The 17,025-nt window shown below is 38.5% G+C and overlaps 5 protein-coding genes across 5 annotated transcripts; 3 read left to right on the top strand and 2 right to left on the bottom strand.

Moving 5' to 3' along the window:
* Positions 1-2,756: 2,756 nt before the first annotated feature.
* On the top strand, positions 2,757-4,080 carry LOC306964408 (uncharacterized protein; the record flags this gene model as incomplete). Its single annotated transcript, XM_079558401.1, has 6 exons — positions 2,757-2,849; positions 2,939-3,001; positions 3,076-3,133; positions 3,284-3,510; positions 3,618-3,665; positions 4,021-4,080. The coding sequence occupies 6 exons, from the start codon at positions 2,757-2,759 to the stop codon at positions 4,078-4,080; spliced, it is 549 nt and encodes a 182-aa protein (XP_079414527.1).
* Positions 4,081-4,240: 160 nt separating this feature from the next.
* On the top strand, positions 4,241-5,370 carry LOC306964407 (interleukin-17 receptor C; the record flags this gene model as incomplete). Its single annotated transcript, XM_079558400.1, has 2 exons — positions 4,241-4,250; positions 4,591-5,370. The coding sequence occupies 2 exons, from the start codon at positions 4,241-4,243 to the stop codon at positions 5,358-5,360; spliced, it is 780 nt and encodes a 259-aa protein (XP_079414526.1). The 3' UTR covers positions 5,361-5,370.
* A 515-nt stretch (positions 5,371-5,885) lies between these two features.
* creld1b (cysteine-rich with EGF-like domains 1b) lies at positions 5,886-10,726 on the top strand. Its single transcript, XM_079558973.1, has 11 exons — positions 5,886-6,134; positions 6,469-6,589; positions 6,703-6,785; positions 6,873-6,983; positions 7,182-7,273; positions 7,825-8,004; positions 8,076-8,171; positions 8,254-8,337; positions 8,500-8,595; positions 8,676-8,816; positions 9,724-10,726. The coding sequence occupies exons 1-11, from the start codon at positions 6,070-6,072 to the stop codon at positions 9,942-9,944; spliced, it is 1,290 nt and encodes a 429-aa protein (XP_079415099.1). The 5' UTR covers positions 5,886-6,069; the 3' UTR covers positions 9,945-10,726.
* A 139-nt stretch (positions 10,727-10,865) lies between these two features.
* LOC306964811 (uncharacterized protein) lies at positions 10,866-13,900 on the bottom strand. Its single transcript, XM_079558967.1, has 6 exons — positions 13,675-13,900; positions 13,246-13,370; positions 13,018-13,145; positions 11,632-11,691; positions 11,354-11,543; positions 10,866-11,100 (listed from the first exon to the last, which is right to left on the bottom strand). Exons 1-6 carry the CDS (start codon positions 13,682-13,684, stop codon positions 10,990-10,992), a joined length of 624 nt encoding a protein of 207 aa, XP_079415093.1. The 5' UTR covers positions 13,685-13,900; the 3' UTR covers positions 10,866-10,989.
* Positions 13,901-14,080: 180 nt separating this feature from the next.
* Positions 14,081-16,926, bottom strand: mbd4 (methyl-CpG binding domain protein 4). Its single transcript, XM_079558776.1, has 7 exons — positions 16,758-16,926; positions 15,876-16,525; positions 15,732-15,797; positions 15,513-15,647; positions 14,590-14,739; positions 14,343-14,446; positions 14,081-14,254 (listed from the first exon to the last, which is right to left on the bottom strand). Exons 1-7 carry the CDS (start codon positions 16,919-16,921, stop codon positions 14,180-14,182), a joined length of 1,344 nt encoding a protein of 447 aa, XP_079414902.1. The 5' UTR covers positions 16,922-16,926; the 3' UTR covers positions 14,081-14,179.
* Positions 16,927-17,025: the final 99 nt, after the last annotated feature.

Raw genomic sequence — 17,025 nt, 5'->3', positions numbered from 1 at the left:
TTGGAACCTAAATGCGCCAGTTCCATGCGCAAAGATGGTGCAGACAACTGTCCACTTCCCTGAGAAACGCGTGGCTTTTGTTTTGATGTCACTGCTGAGTCTGTGGTGGAGTGAGCCTTGGACAAAAGCGCTGGATATCATAGACATGAGCTCGCCCGAACTCACCTGCTCTGAGGTAAGAATAGCCCATAGCTGGTGGTTGGGTAAAAAAAAAAATAATAATAATGAAAAAAAATAGCAATGTACGGATATGTAGGTGTAGTCATTGAGAAGCAACGTTTGCATATATGCAAATGTATATGCACGCGCACTTTATTGCTCTTTGTTGCTCTGCCGTTGCTCTAGGCTCCGAAAACTTTTTCAAATCAAATATTTCGTTCATCTTTAAAAGTAGGTAATCATTAAGGGATACTACTGTTTAATGTCCATCACTTATTTACTGCTCCACGTGACATCCTAACCCAGCGCTCAGTTTCCAAGTCAGTTCAGGCAGTATCCTAGTAAATAGCTTATTTGCAAGTTTGAATAATGATAGTACTAAAATAATTGGATGAACTAAATACACCAAGTCAGAAGGCCTTCTTTTTTTTTTTTACTACATTTTTGACAATATGTTAGTCTTTTGAATGATGTCTATTTATGTCTGATAAGATCGATCAATCAATCAATCAATCAATCAATCAATCAATCAATCAATCAATCAATCAATCAATCAATCAATCAATCAATCAATCAATCAATCAATCAATCAATCAATCAATCAATCAATCAATCATTTTGTAGCCCATAATCACAGTTGTTGCCTCACAGGGCTGCGCCAAACATTAAAACATTAAAACAATAAAACAATAAAACAATAAAACAATAAAACAATAAAACAAAACAAAACAAAACAACAAACAATGCACTGTCCATGTAAACATAACGTACAGGCAAACAACAGAGATAATGTCCTGAGCATCAGCAGCAGATGGACTGATGACGCGCATACAAAGGGTTGGAAACTAGTTGTAAACTTGAGTTGCCGCTGGTCACGGAGATGTATCCGAGAAGTCCCCTGGAGATAAGGTGAGATAGGCCCTTTAGGTTGGGGGTTAGAGCTTTACCGATCTGACCTGACCATAAGCTGATCGCAGAGGTACGTTTTAAGCCTAGTCTTAAATGTAGAGACTGTGTCTGCTTCTTTAACTTGGGCTGGAAGTTCATTCTATAAATCCTGAGCTTGTTTGCTCTGGTTTGCTGTAAGTGAAGTGTGTCTCAATTGGATATTTTTTCCAATCCAGTTCATTGATTTGAGGTAGATTTGTCTTAATCAACAAATTTGTTTTGTTTGTTTTTCTGCAGGGATTGCGGGACTGTAAAGTGACCTCAGGTAAGACTACTTGATTTAGGACCAAATAATACAACAATTGTGGTTGTTTTTTTATTCAAAAGGCACATTTTGTGGACAGATTATTCTTATACTCTTTATGCATCATTACTACAATTAACACTTTTGTTGTCTTAGCATTCAAAATAAAATGTAAAGCAACTTTCACAGTGTCTCACTATGAAGCGGTGCTGTCTGATCCCGAGGGGCCAGTGAATGTCACATGTGTGGATCTGAATGCTGTTCTCTGCTGCACAAATTCAGAGCTCTGTGTACCCTGCCTGCAGGTGCTCATCAGCCTCACAGGTGAGCTACATTCTCCAGTAGTAGTAATAGTAGTAGTAGTAGTAGTAGTAGTAGTAGTCATAATAGTATTGGTGGTAGTAGTAGTGTTGTATATTTGAAGAATGCTGCTCTGACTGTGTTTGTGTATTCAGAGGTTGATGACTTGGAGGAGTCTGGAGAAAGCACAGAGCAGTTTCTGACCACATCAGGAAGTGGTCAGCTTTTGCTTCAAGAATGTAAGACACAGAACATTAGATTTGCATTTTAAAATCTTTAATAACAATCTTCTTTTGTGCCATATTGCCTACACAGCCCTCATCAAAATATGCTTCAGTTCTCCAGGCAATAGTGACTTTTGCAAAACACTACAATTTACTTTCTCCTATTCCAATGTAACGTCCACACATGAGGTAAAAAAAAAAAAAAGAATATCCTTTGTCCGTTATTTTGTTTTTTGTTTGCTTTTCCATCTCTCTCTTGGTGTGACCATAGTCATTTGCGCTTTGATTAACTCTTGATGCCTCTCTTGCATCAGCACTTCAACCAATACATGGGATCAGTGCAAATCTGGCTTGTGTAGTAGTTGGAATACAGCATGAATGTTCATTTCTAAATTATAGATCAAAGGAAACAATATGGCCTTGTGTCTTTTCAGTTACTTTTAAGAGAAACAGCGACGTTTGGCAGCCTCATTGTGGTCCGTGTCCTGGCCCACACGACAGAGTTCAAACAACAAATCACTATTCCATCTTTAGAAAAAGGTAGGAATTACACCTTTTCTTTCATTTGTTTTTATATTAAAATGTGCTTTTATTCTTCCAGTTTGTTTGTTAAATCCGGAAGGCCGCAAAATCAAAGAGTGTGATGGTAAAATAATCGTAAAATATTTCGTTTTTCATCTGTCCAATATTTTATGGTACAGTAACAGTAAAGTTTTGAATGTGCCGTTGCATTAAGAACTTGGATTGTATTGTGTTACAATCCAAAGTAGATATTTTCAATAGCTGTGCTTGCATCATTGTTACATTAAAGGAAAAATATTTATAAACTAATGTTTTGCACAGTCCCCAGTCTTAATGTTGAAACAGATCATGAGTCAGAGATGGTGCGACTCAAACTGGACAACAGTGATAAGGAGAAGACGCTCATGTGCCAGATGATGTGGGATGAAGCTGTTGGAGAGATGCTTTCAAAGGTGAATAAAAGAAAGAAATAAACACATGAAATCACCAAGCATTATACATGATTTAAATTGAATAATTGTCTTTCATTAAATTATTTTAGCCTAAAAACAGAAAAGAAATTTCAATCTCATTGGACTTAGTTGCACCATGCGTGTGTTTCCAGGTAGGAGTGCGATACACAATGTTATGAACTCATTATTAGTGATAGTAATTCATTTTTATTCATGTTTGAGACAGGTTTGGTGGAAAGACAGCAAGCTACGAAGAAAATACTGTCCTTTTAAGAACCAGCAAGGTAATGAGAAATATATATATTTTTTTTTATTCCACACAATGGTCACTGAAACATTCATATCTTTTATCCAATCCTCAAAATAGAACAGATGGTTCACTCAATCCTTTGTCATGAACACAAACTGCATAATATAATTACATGTATTTTCAGTACTGCTGGAGAGGATGCAGCACAGTGTATCCATGGCTTTGATGGAATCTCCCATGAGAAGGGGAAACTCTGTGCTGATCTGGAATGTGAGCGCCCCCTGCAGGCTGACGGTGGAAGTGTGGTTGTGTAAAAGAGAGGTGGTCAGTGGGGCATGTCAGGAGGTGATGGGGTCCAGACAGAGAGTGGATGGACATGATAGCTGGGTCACAACTCACAAGGCATCCTGGGTAATGTGATGCTTAAGAGTTTTGTATATTATCTAATTATTATGCCCTTTGTCATGTTTATGTAACACAACCTCTTATTTATTATCATATGATTATTTTAATTTTAGAAAACTGGAGAATTCAACATGCCGCCACATCCTCTGCTTTGTCTTCAGGTACGAGATGTTTCAAACATTAGTTTTGTTTATAAGAGCCGTTTACATTCATATTTTCTTACATAATTCACATCATTACACAGTAATGGAGGCTCAAAAGGAATAAGCTGAAGCAAGGAAGCTCATATGCGCCTACCCCATTACACTTTAAATAGTTGTGCTTTTCAACATCTCACATTTGACATTACTTTTATGTAGATTTTTCATGTCACAAGAGAAATGTACAATACTCTGTAGTTGTGTAAGAGACTGTTACACCTAAACAAAAGCACCTACTAAAAAGCACATTGAATTTGCTATCGGTGGGTCTTCTATAATCTGCCTTTTAACTATCGCTGTCAATGTTATTTTTCAGATAAAACTTGATGGAATACAGTCTCACTTAGATCCTTATTGTCCATTTGCAGGTGAATAAATTCTAACTTACTTGTTATGCATGTACATGTGTCTACACATCCTGATTGTAACTCTTTCAAATAACTTTTTCAGTATCTCGATGGCGCTGGATTGTCATACTTCTTGTTGCCTTGTTATTGGTTTGTCTGTCAATTCTTGGAGCATGTTGTATTCAGAGAATGCTCAAAGGTCAGTTTAATGTTTAAAAAAGCATGACGGTGTCAATTATACTTTTTTACCATACGTTTATTTTTGTTCGTTTTTTTGCATAGGCTACGCATGGAGATGGGCAAAAGATGCTGATGTCAGAGGTACTGCATGGTATTGATCCTTCATAGCTTTAGACCACTCAGTTCTCTGTTGTTTATTAAATAAATGATGTTACATAAAGTATAGGACTACAGTGCCATTGCATTGAATCCAATGTGTAGCAGTCATTAAGCTCACGTTTAATAGATGCTTCAATGATCCCATTATGTGAGGAATCAAAAGACGATTGCTAAGTTCATGTGTTTTTGTGTTATTTAAGGAGCTGTAGGCGGTGGTCACGTGGTTTTGTTGTATCCGCCTGACGATGAGCAGGCCTTACCTGGACTGATGTGCCACTTGGGGTCTTCTCTCCAGGCCTTAGGCTGTAGCGTGTCCCTGGATCTGTGGAGTCATGCTGAACTTAGTGTTTTGGGTCCTGTGCCTTGGCTTCACTCTAGACTGGACCAATTGCAAAGACAAGGTGGAAAAGTCGTTTTAGTCCTTACTCAAGCCGCTAGGAGGAAAGCTGAGGAGTGGGGAGCTAGCAGTTGGGAGAAGTTCACACCAAATCAGAAAGACATAGACACAAACTCAACTTGTGTAGATGTATTTAGTGCATCTTTGAGTTGTATACTTGCAGACTACTTACAAGGTCGAGCCGGAGAGCGTTTCATGTTGGTGCAGTTTGAATCTCTTCCTCCTGAAGGAGTTTGCCAGCCACTTCCAGAACTGTTCCGTGGTCTACATGTCTACAGCCTTCCATCTCAGAGCCTGGGGTTTCTCACTGAACTGGCAGGAGCTAGACAAATGGCTACTTCCTCTTCGAGAAGAAAAAGGGCACACAGGCTGAGAATGGCATCCCGAACTTTGGCAAAAGGGCTATCAGGGTTTACAGCTGGGACAGCGGTGTTGAGACTGGCAGCGATGCCCCAAAGCTGTGTAGGGACAAGAGAAGAAGATCTAGCAGAGACAATGCCGCTGCAACCTTACCTGCTGACACCCCCATCCAGTCCAGACACAAACCCCAAAAGTCAAATGGAGTGGGTCTAAACTAGCACTGACATTTTATCATTACTTTGTAAATATGATATGGTTTATCAATGCATGTATTAGTATTTAAATTGTAATGTGGGCAATGATCATTAGACATATGTATTGCCATTGTGTTTTAACACACCTATTCACAACAATAAACAAGCCTGTTATCTGCATTTTGGTATTTTATGCTTCATTAATTTCTTTCATGAGTTTGGTAACTAGCGGGGCCCTGGCTGTCGGAGTTGTCAACTTGAAAAAAAGCTATATGTCCTTGTGCCCAGCTGCAGCAGTAGCAGTATTAGTATTAGTAGTAGTCCACTGTCATGGTTGTTGCAGCATCTGCCATTTATTTTTACATTTTAAGTCGATAATATGGTCCCTTATTCATTCTTTTTATTAAAAAAAAAAAAACTTCTTGTAGGCATAAAGTCATAATTAAAAAGGCAAGGTACATTTTCCACAATGTTCTCAATCTATCTCAAAATGAAAACAAAAAAACAGCGCATGCGCAGCCTGAATCGCGTTTCCGGGGACCGATCTCGTAGTAGGCAGTGGTTGGAGGAGCAGCTGCCAGCTGCTGCAGCAGTCGCCTCTCCATTCATCTTTTTACGACACTGCGTTGGGGGCTTTCTAATTTGGAGCTTTCCATTTTACTTACATAGAATTTCATTATTGGTTTAAAGTTTAAAGGAGGCAAATGTGAAGCTTATGACCCAGCTCCATGTCCAGCACAGACAACAATCATCGTAGGCGCGGCGCAGTGACGCGTTGGCTCTTTTCAGAAAGGTAACTTTAAAAACATGCTTGTATATTGCTGTTTGCGTGGTACGAGGGTGATGTATCACGTTTAAGATTACGTTTTACATGGTTAATACTATGTATCAAAGACTGCACAGATGCAGTTTGGCTAGCTAAATGTTTGCTAGCCAATGTTTTTGGTGCTGATGCTGATCTCAGGCTGATGCTGAGGAGGAAGCTAACAGGAAGTAGCTCAAATGTCAGCTTAGTGATGCGTTTAGTTGCAGAGTTATCTGTATTTTCTGTGAATATATAGGTTCTGTGTGTAAAGCTATTTTGTCTGTTTAGCAAAATAGGTAAAGTAATGTTTTGTCGATTACAGCATCATGAGCTGGGACTGGTCTTTCCTGCATGCTCTATTGCTTCTGTCTGAGCTCTCTGCGGTCATGGTGCAGACAGCACCATGCCAGACCTGTCGAAAACTCACTGACCGCTTTATTCAGGTAAAGTGTGACACAATATGTACCGTTTGTCTACTCTTTGTAAATACATTGTCCCTTTTAAATAGATCAATACAAATATTGAGTATGATGACATGCCAATTTCTTTCTCTTAGGGCTTGGAGAGAACCGCCAACAAAAATTTTGGTGGTGGTAACACTGCTTGGGAGGAAGAAAAACTGGCCAAATATGCACGCAGGTAAAAATAAATAGATATAATAATGCATGAATTGAAAAAATAAACATATTTTATTGATTTGTTTATGACTTATATATAATTTTACAGTGAGACGCGGTTGCTGGAGATTGTTGAAGCGGCTTGTGAAAAGTCAGAATTTGAATGTAATCGGCTACTGGAGCAGATAGAAGATCAGGTTGAGACTTGGTGGTTTCACAGGTAACTATATATTGTGTGAAAACTTGAAAGAACTTGAGAAATGACAGGGCATGTAAAGAGAACTGTCACTGCATCATGTCAGCTCGGATGTGAAAAGAAGGAAAAGACTAGGTTGTTTAAAATTGTAGGAAAAAACTATATGAAAAAGGAAAAAAAGACACACTCTTGGTCATCATTTTAAATGTTTTGTTTTTGTAGGCAAGAAGAGGCACCAGATTTGTTTGAATGGCTTTGCATAGAGCAGCTAAGACTATGCTGTCCACCAGGCCACTATGGACCCGACTGCAAAGGTCTGTAAAACAACAAGCTCTAATCTACACATGTGTATAATTGACCTTTCACAAAAGCCACGCCCCCTTAATCAATATATGCTAGCTCCGTCAAGAAGTGGTGTTTATTATGCATCATAATGGGGGAGAAGTGTTAGCCTGGTGAGACCAGAATGATGCCCCTCAAAAAGATTTTATACAGAGGGGGATCAGTATGATCAAGCGTATTAACCTTTCATCAGTCATGTCTGATGAAGAGTTAAATATATGACAGTAAACCTTTGTTCTAAAAGTGCATAATCATATCCTAAAATACCCTACAAGCAGCAATATGAAGTATAATGTAACTATGTATGCTTTAGTTAGAAATGAAAGTTTTGCAAAGAAAAAATAGGGGGGGGACATGCTAATAAATGTACAGACGAAATATTGAGCCCAAAAATATATCGTTTATCTGTTATTTATTGAACAATAAGTCGATATAGTAATTTTCGTGACAGCCCTAATTGTTACTTTGTTGTCAATATATATTTTCATAAGTTTAAGAGTAACATTGATTTATCGATACCCAGAGTGTCTATCTGGCCCTGGTGGTATCTGTGGAGGCCTGGGGCGCTGTGAAGGGGAGGGCACTCGTCTCGGGTATGGCGACTGCGTGTGTGACCCTGGATATTCAGGCCATCTGTGTCAGACCTGTGCTGACGGCTACTTTAGAGAAAAGAGTTCAAACAACAGCGTTGGCGCCTGTGCAGGTAAGTCACTGTTATTCTACAAATATATATTTTTAAGTATGCTATTCCTTATGCAGTTGATCTTTTTTTAGCTTGTTACCACTCTTGTAAGAAATGCTCAGGACCACAGGATTATAAATGTCTTGATTGTAAACCTGGTTGGATTCTTCATGATAACAAATGTGTAGGTGAGTCAATAAAAGAAACAGAACTTTGAATTCTTTTTTCTTTGTTGACATATTTGCTGTCTAACATGCATTCTATTTTAAGATGTTGATGAATGTGGCACTGAATTGGCCCGCTGCCCCACTAATACCTACTGTCATAACACTGACGGGTCATATGATTGCAGAGGTAAGGGTGCTGATTTATTTATAGATCTGGAGTAAAATAAATATGCCAGTAACATTCTTATTGTTGTTATTAATATTATTGTTATTACTACTACTGTTATGACATAAAAGCACATCCATTGAAAGGGTTTATTAGCATTGCATTGTTGTTGTTTCCTCACAGGCTGTGACCAGGCATGTGTTGGCTGTATGGGCAGCGGACCAGCCCGTTGCAAAAAATGTGCGCGTGGTTATAGACTGAAAGGTGCCAAGTGTCTCGGTAAGTGTTGTTCCTCCTGTCAATGTCTTTCTTTTTTTTAATCATATTCACCATTTATGACTCCTCTGTTGTGCTTGCAGATGTAGATGAATGTAGCGAGCGCACTATAGCTTGCCCTGGGCTCAATGAGGCCTGCATTAATGAGGAGGGATCCTTTCACTGTGAGTGTGCCGAAGGCTTCATTAGAAGAGACAGCATTTGTGTCGAGAACAAGCCCCCAAGTAAGTACTTATTTATTATTATTATTTATTATTAAGTATATTATTTTATTCATAGCAAATACACAAAATATGGGTTACTGCTTCTCCAGTCTCCTTACTACATTGTATTTTCTACATTGTGCCCATTTGCAGTATTTGGGCTTTGACTCAGCACAAATTACATCAGCATTAGACAGGCTTAATATTTAAACACCAATATTTATTGCAGTAGCTCTGGTTGCATAACTTAATACCACTCTTGAGCTTGACCTGACAGAGCAGGATGCGGTGTGTAATAAAAAGCATAAATAAACAGACACTGGCCTGAGATTAGCGATGCGAAAAATTAAAACCCCATGGACCAATCGGTAGTCAAATTAAAAAAGAGGTGACTCTCCTTACAGAGGAACAGTGGCACAGATAGTAGAGTGCGTCGTCTTGTGATTGGAGGGTCACACCGTAGTTGTGTCCTTGGGCAAGACACTTCACCCACCTTGCCTCCGGTGGTGTATGAATGAGAGAGTGAATGGGTGACTGGTTCCTTTATGTAAAGCGCTTTGAGTGCCTAAAGCAGGTAGAAAGGCACTATATAAATGTGACCATTTACCATTCTGCCATCTGCTGTTGATTTAATGCACTACAATTGGCTACAATTTTCTTTTTCATTATCGGGAGTGTCAATATGATTTGCATTTGTAGGTTTTGATAATAAAGTAATTAATAATTAATTTACATGTGATTTCCTTGTTTTTGACAAACACTGCATTTGGCACACCCACTTTAGCTCAAACACACTTCAAAGCCTCACTTCACCCTCACCTGGGATGATTTAAAGGAAATAATTTCAGTGCTCTTTTATTTGCTAGTGTTGTTGTATAGTATCCGCAGAAGCATTTTCGCATACTAATTTGACCTCTTTATTGATTAGCTGATCCAGATAAGGGTCTCTTTGATGACATGACCGATGATGAAGTCCAGGTGCTGCAGCAGATGTTCTTTGGAGTGGTCATCTGTGCTCTGGCTACACTCGCTGCCAAAGGAGACATGGTTTTTACTGCCATATTCATCGGCGGAGTCGCTGCTATGGCTGGATACTGGCTTACGGAGAAAGGAGACTACATGCTGGACGGGTTCTTAAAAGGAAGGTAGACTGCTGGGCCTTTGAAAAAGACTTTGAAAATGCTGCTGAATGTACAGAAGACAGCATCTTGGCATGGCGTTGTCTCTGCAAAGCTTTTTATGCAGGGATTCAAATTTGGGGTTTATTCAAAAGGGCTTGAAGTATGTCAAATGGAAAAATACTAAGAAAAGAGGAACTTCAAGGCTGCCGAGCCACACGTGTGCATTTATAAGAAAATGAAGCTACACTGCACTGATGGGGTTGATTATGTACCTCAAATTTTTATCCTTTTGTGACTTAATGTAATCGTTACAAAATGCCTCCATTCATTCTCCAGCCATCACTGTAATGATTGTTTGTCCGATTTAGGATTGGCAATGTTATTTATTGAAACTGTCATCATGAACTACTAGTTAATCTCAATAGTAACAAAGTTTGTTTTTTGTTTTGTTTTTTACCCCAAATCAAAATGACCTTGTCCAGACTACTAAAACTTTGTTGCTTTGAAATACGCCTAAACTGAGAGACAGATTAGCCCTATACCTCTATTACTTTATATGTGTATTTTGAAGATGCATGAGCATGAAGAAGACTTAACGGAGCAGCAACTGTTATAAAGGTGTAATAGTGCAACTAGAACACACACCAGCTCTGAACTCAACACTGGAGTCATGTTGCCTTTTTAATTTTGTAGCAATATTTAACATGCAATTGAATATAGTTTGTCACAATAATGTCATCTAATGTTTAATTTATTTATTTGAGTTTTCTTTTTGTTTGTTTGTTTTTTACAATAAAACCCTTATGAGACAATGTTTGAGACAGTATCTTACGTTAACATGTTTATTTGGAAACATTAGTATTTTTTACAATACAAAGATTTTTAGATAGAATATTTTTTATGGTTAATTTGTTGTTGTATATGTATACGTTAAGAACAACAAAATATCTTAAAACATACATTTATATTGTCCTCCAAATGAAATGATACTAACGAACAGAATCGGACCTCTAAATGAGTAGTTAGCACGCCTGCCTGCTAAGACATCAGATGTTTCCATTCTGAATGTGAGCCTATTTCAGTGTGCCACTCCAGTTAATAGGGTTGAGGCGCAGCAGCTCTCTCTCCTTCAGAGCCTCCTGGGAACGTGTTAGTGCTCTGTCCCTCCAGCCCTGCTCCATTAGCTGCACCACAATACAGAGAAGACAAAAAAATCATATGAGTTATATTGTACGATCCTGGAAGGCAATCTATGCACTGCCAAAAAAGATTGTTGTAAAAAACATGACCAAGCATAAAAAAAAAAAACATTTTCAAAGCCCCGCAAATCTTATTTCCCCATTCTGAACAATTGACCAAACCACCGTCAAGAAAATGTTCACTTTCAACAAGGTACAATGATGAGATAGTATTCCCATTAGCTGTAGCCAAACGTACCCTCTTGTTCTCGTCCCTGTACGCTGTCATGGCTTGTCTATGCAGGATCCTTTGCTCTTTTTCTTTGGACAAATCTAGGCGATCCATTTCACACAGATACTTGGTATCTTTTGCTCTGTTAGTGAACTGAAGCTTAAGAGCAATACATTTCTCTTCAATCTGCTTTTTTAAGTGGTCGCGAATTTCTTTCCTGAAAGGCAAACAAACCTGTTATGCACCAATTAGGCTATCGATAGGTAATTGCCATGAAGTGTTATTTTTCCCCTCAATATGTTTACCTGTACTCCTCTCTCTCACTGCTTGTTCCATAAAAGGGTTTTCGCCACACCTGATGAAATCTGTCAAATAATCAATGGTCACATATTTGACAGAATAAAAGCACAATTCACATGAGGAAAATATCATGCAAAGGCTTCAGTAAGGTGAAAAAATATAATCAATACAGATGTAGGCAATTATTCAGTTTATTGTTGTAGTTTCTCTAACTTTGCAAATGTATTGAAATAAAAACAAAAATACTGCATGTAGAGTACATAAGTAGCCTACTCACACTCTTTACTTTGTTGAGGCACCTTACAACCACAAGTTTTGTTGTGTATGATGCTACAAGCTTGGCACATCTGCATTTGGGGTATTTTTCACATTCTTCTTTGCAGATCCTCTCAAGCTCTATCAGGTTAGATGGGGAGTGTCGCTGCACAGCTATTTTCAGGTCTTTCCAGAGATGTTCAATCGGGTTCAAGTCTGGGCTCTAGCTGGGCCACTCAAGGAGATTCTCAGACTTGTTCTGAACCCACTCCTTCGTTGACTGTGTGCTTTGGGTCGTTGTCCTGTTGGAAGGTGAACTGTGACCCCAGTCTGAGATCCTGAGCGCTTTGGAGCCATTGCTGAATTCATCCTTCCCTCTACTCTGAATAGTTTCCCCAGTTCCTACCGCTGAAAAACATCCCCACAGCATGATGCCGCCACCACCATGCTTAACCGTAGGGATTAGGGAAGCATGGTGGTGGCAGCATTCCTGCAGACCCTGTACCCTTCCCCAGATCTGTGCCTCAATGCAAAGCTGTTTCTGAGGGATACTGACAATTGCTTTGACTTCAGAGGTTGGTTTCTGCTCTGATGTGCAGTTGTGGGACCTTATACTGTATAGAAAGGCAAAGCCGTGGGAACCCAGGGTGCTGAGGGTGCTACAGCACCCCCTGTTGGATCATCTATACATTACAGGCAATATTAAATAAATAGGAAATAAGCAAAGAAATAGCATTTTGGGGGGCAATCTTGTCTCTCAGCACCCCCTAGCCAAGACATCTTCCCACGGCCCTGTAGAAAGGTACGTCTTTTCCAAATCAGGTGGACTCCAGTCAAGTTGTAGAAACACCAATGACAATCAGTGGAAACAGGCTGCACCCGAGCTCAGTTTTGAGTGTCAAAGCAACGAGTGCGAATTGTTACGTACATGTGATATTTCAGTTAATACCTTTGAAAAAAAAAAAATCTATAATTTTTTTCCCACTTTTGTCATTATGGGGTATTGTGTGTAAACTGATGAGGAAAAATATGATTGTTTTTTTCCCCCATTTTGGAATAATGGTGTAACATTAAAAAAATGTGGAAAAACTATATTTTCAGCTGTGGGTTATACATTTTTCTACATTTATTGGTACCTGTAGTTCTCCTTTCGCTGCATTATCAAAGCTCTCTGATTGTTGTGGTAGTGAACAGCTGGTGTCTCCAGGCTTATTGTACGTTTTTGGACAAAAGGTGGATGCAAAGGGTCCAGTCTTGGAATAGGCTACAAACATAAATCAACACCTCTCACTTTATGTTTCATGTCAACACTTTGCATGCCTTGACCTAAATTATAATTATCAATACTGTACATTTATCCTTACTTGTTTGCTGGACCATATAGCACTCTCTGATATCAGGGGGAATGTCATAGGAGTGACTGCCAGGTGAGTCGGTCTGGCCACAGGTGGAAGGGAAGGAAGATATACTGGTGTGGACACTATGGCTGCTGTGATGACAAATATTTTAAAATGCACCAAAAAAATAAAGTATTAAAGCCATATAAAATGTTTTTTCCTATATCAAGTCACCAAAATCCACATTGTCCTTTGATAGCTAAGATTGAACTAAAATTGACCCAACATGTAAGCTCGAAAAGAATATAGTTTTCAAATAATAAACATAATACATATTTACACAGCCAGTTAGTTCTAGTCACATCACATCATACATGGTTACAAAAAAAAACATACTGATCCAAATGAACTGATAAATCACAGAATCAATCTTAATATGAGCAAAATATATCTTACGAAGTTTCATTTTGTAGATCAGTCTTGCTCATGAATCTTTCGTCATGCATCCACTTTTTCTTTCAGCTATAATTGTTCTGTCAATTAAGAGTATTAAAATTTGGCAACAGCTAACTAGTACTTCACTACTAATGCTGGTTAAAGATTAAACTATGACAGTAAAGGCACAGAGTGAGTGTTTTGCAGTGGCAACTGTCGCCTTGGGAATCAGGTTACCTCCAACTAAGCGAAAGGCGGTGCATAGCAGGCATGCATGCATCACTGCACTCCAAAAAGCCTTTATTAGCCTGTGACAAAGGAACATGACGTTGCCAAAGGATGTCTCTTATGCCAGGTACATTTAAACGGACAGGAGAAGATAACACTCAAAAGAAAAGTTTAAAAGTATTTTAATTATTAACTGTCCTAAAATCCATTACATAATCCATAACTTACACAGATTTAACTTATTATTTAAAACAAGTAGTTTATTGTCCGAGCTAAAAGTTTAATGCATTTCAGTGATTTATAAGCCAAGTGCTTCATGGTTCTGCCATAGCCATGCATGATATTTATTTAGCATGTGATCCTTGGGTGTCACCTTTGGCAAAATAAAGTATATTAGTGTTATATTATATAATGTAAATATTGCAAGACTTTAAATTTAAAGCACATTAAAACATACTTACATCTTTCCATTCCTCCACGCAGAAGATTCTGTATGAATCATTGCCATACTTTCCAATGCCGTGCAACTCAATGGGGTAGCGCCACTGTTTGGTGAGATATTCATCTATGCAAAAGTGAATTTCCTTTAAATGTTTTCATTTATATTCAATATTTTATTTTGAATAAACTGTTAAAAGCATCAGGTAATTTGAAGCGAAGACAGTTGTCACATATACTGTAGCATAAGAGAGTAGTATACAAAATTACCTGAAAAACGAATGATGATTTTGGCTCTGAGGTTATAAAGGCCAAGTGGTTTCAAGATGTCAGACATTGGCTTACAGTCAGCCTCTCGTGCAACATCAGCAGTGGGGTAATGCTCGAAGAATTGCCACAGTAAGGGTACAGCCATTTTACCTAAAAGGTGAGCAAAGAATACTATTGAGTATATTTATTATTTATTAAGCAACTTCACGCTAAATTGATGAATAAGATGTCGTATAGAAATGCTGGGTGTTGCTTAAACACGTACCATTATTTTTTATCTTATTCGTTTTAATATTCTTTATGCATGCCCCAGAGCCTTGTAGTTTAAAGTTTTATATATTATTTTTATCTAAATTCTGTGTTATATGTTTTATGTTGCACGTCTGCACCAAGAAAAATTTGTGAACCTGTTCTCAAACAATGGCAATAAAAACTATTCTGATTCTGAAATTAATGTCTCTGTGGCAAGAAAGAATCTGACAACCATTACATTTTAATGGCACAAGTTTCAGCAGGAACCAGCGTTTTATCTCCTATAGGCCTTTTCAATTGTGTCTTTTTGTGTCCTTGGGCAAGACACTTCACCCAGTGCCTATGTATGAGTGGCTGGTGGTTGTCGGAGGGACCATTGGCGCAGATGTGAGCAGCCTCGCTTCTGTCAGTCTACCCCAGGGGAAACTGTGGCTACAAATGTAGCTTACCACCATCAGCATGTGTGAAGCGATTTGGGTGTGACCTGTGTCATATGAAAAGCGCTATACAAATAAGATTCCCTCCCCTTCCCTTCCCCCTTTTTATTCAGATCTGAAGCCTTTGAAGCACTTACATTTGAGTATCTTTAAATATATTTATATATCCTGAGAACAATTTGAACCAAATAATTTCACAAAATGTCAAAGAAGAGACAACAACTGACAACTCACCACTGGTCTTGTTCAGAAAAATAGTTGCCACCAGAAGCTTCCAAGGGTCATGAAAAAGGGTTTCTTGGACAAGGTTAAATGGAGATCGAGGTGGTGTCCATTTCTTAAAGACTTTCCTTCTGGGAGGACTTGGGCCTGTGAACAAATGAAAATCATAATCTATACATTGTTAAAAATGTATGGCATATTTCCTTCTCAATATCTATCTATAGCAATTACAGTCTCTTATGCTCCTCCCACTGAAATAAGGGCTGGTTTTCCTTTGGTCTTCCAACTTCTTTGACTCTGCATATAAAAAGTCAGTGCTGAATCAATGACACAAATAATACTGTTAATATGTGTGACACTATTGAGGATCCTTACTATTTTGAGAATTTCGCACTGGTGTGCGGTTTCCCTCTGAGACATCAGGTAATAACATCTGCCTCTCCAACTCAGAACTGCTGCAGTTCACAATCCCCAGCTCTGAAATAGACTTGTCACCTTCACTGTGAATCAGAACTACATCTTGTTCATTCTCAATCACCCTTGCATGTTCCACACTCAGAGAAGGTACCCGGGGTTGTGAAAATGCAGTGTCTTTCTCATTTAGTGTGAGCAGTTCTTCTTGTAGCAAACCACCTCTTTGTGAGCTGGTCTGCAATTTCATCTGATCTTCGAATGTTGAAAGATCAGCTTGTTCAGCACTTTTTGTATTTTCATGCCATGAACATTCATCTTGTATATGGTTAAAATGGTTATCGCCCTCCATAGATTTTGTTTCGCAATTATTGGGGAGTTGTTTGTTAGATTGTATAGCTGGCTTCTCTGACAATTCCTTTATTTTCATTTGACAGTCACCAGAGTCTCTTTTTTCCCTTTTTACTTTTGTGGAGGATGAAGCAGATGATAAATGAGTGCCACTTTCCATAATAGGCGAAAAATCAAATAGACTGATGTCAAAGTTTCCATCTCGATTTTTCTGAAGAAACGCTTGCAAGGTTGTCTTGGAGCGAAACTTCTGCCCATGAGGACTAAAATGAAAAGAAAAGAGAAAATAATGCATATCGTTAGCCACATAGCATAATTGCCTAACTCATTTTTGTTTTGATTTTGGAAAACATGTAAAAAGATGTTTTATAGGAAGCACATTGTTTTTCTCTTATTGCCATTTTAACAATACAAAATGACTTAGGTGGTTATGCTATGTGGCTAACGATATCATACAATATTTAAGCAAATTTTACAAAGACGCACAAGTTATACCTTATAATATAAACATCGATTTTCCCAGTAGTTTTGCCCGTTTTCCTCTGTCTGACCTCTTTACTCCATCCAGGAGGCAGTGCAGAGGTACAAGAGGACAAATAATCCTTATCTTCAGCATTTGCATCATGAGTCGGTTGCTGGATGGTGTGAGATCGATACATTTTTTTCATAACTTAGGGGTTTTTGTAGCGTTTAAGTCCCTTAGAAACGATGACTATGGAGTTCAAGTTGTCGGTTCTGTTGCACAGTAGTTTCATGTATAAGT

This window comes from Gobius niger (genome assembly GCF_951799975.1).
Source record: "Gobius niger genome assembly, chromosome: 6".
Classification (NCBI taxonomy): domain Eukaryota; kingdom Metazoa; phylum Chordata; class Actinopteri; order Gobiiformes; family Gobiidae; genus Gobius; species Gobius niger.
The sequence above is the reverse complement of the archived record's forward strand: the minus strand, read 5'-3'. Positions and strand labels throughout refer to the sequence as shown.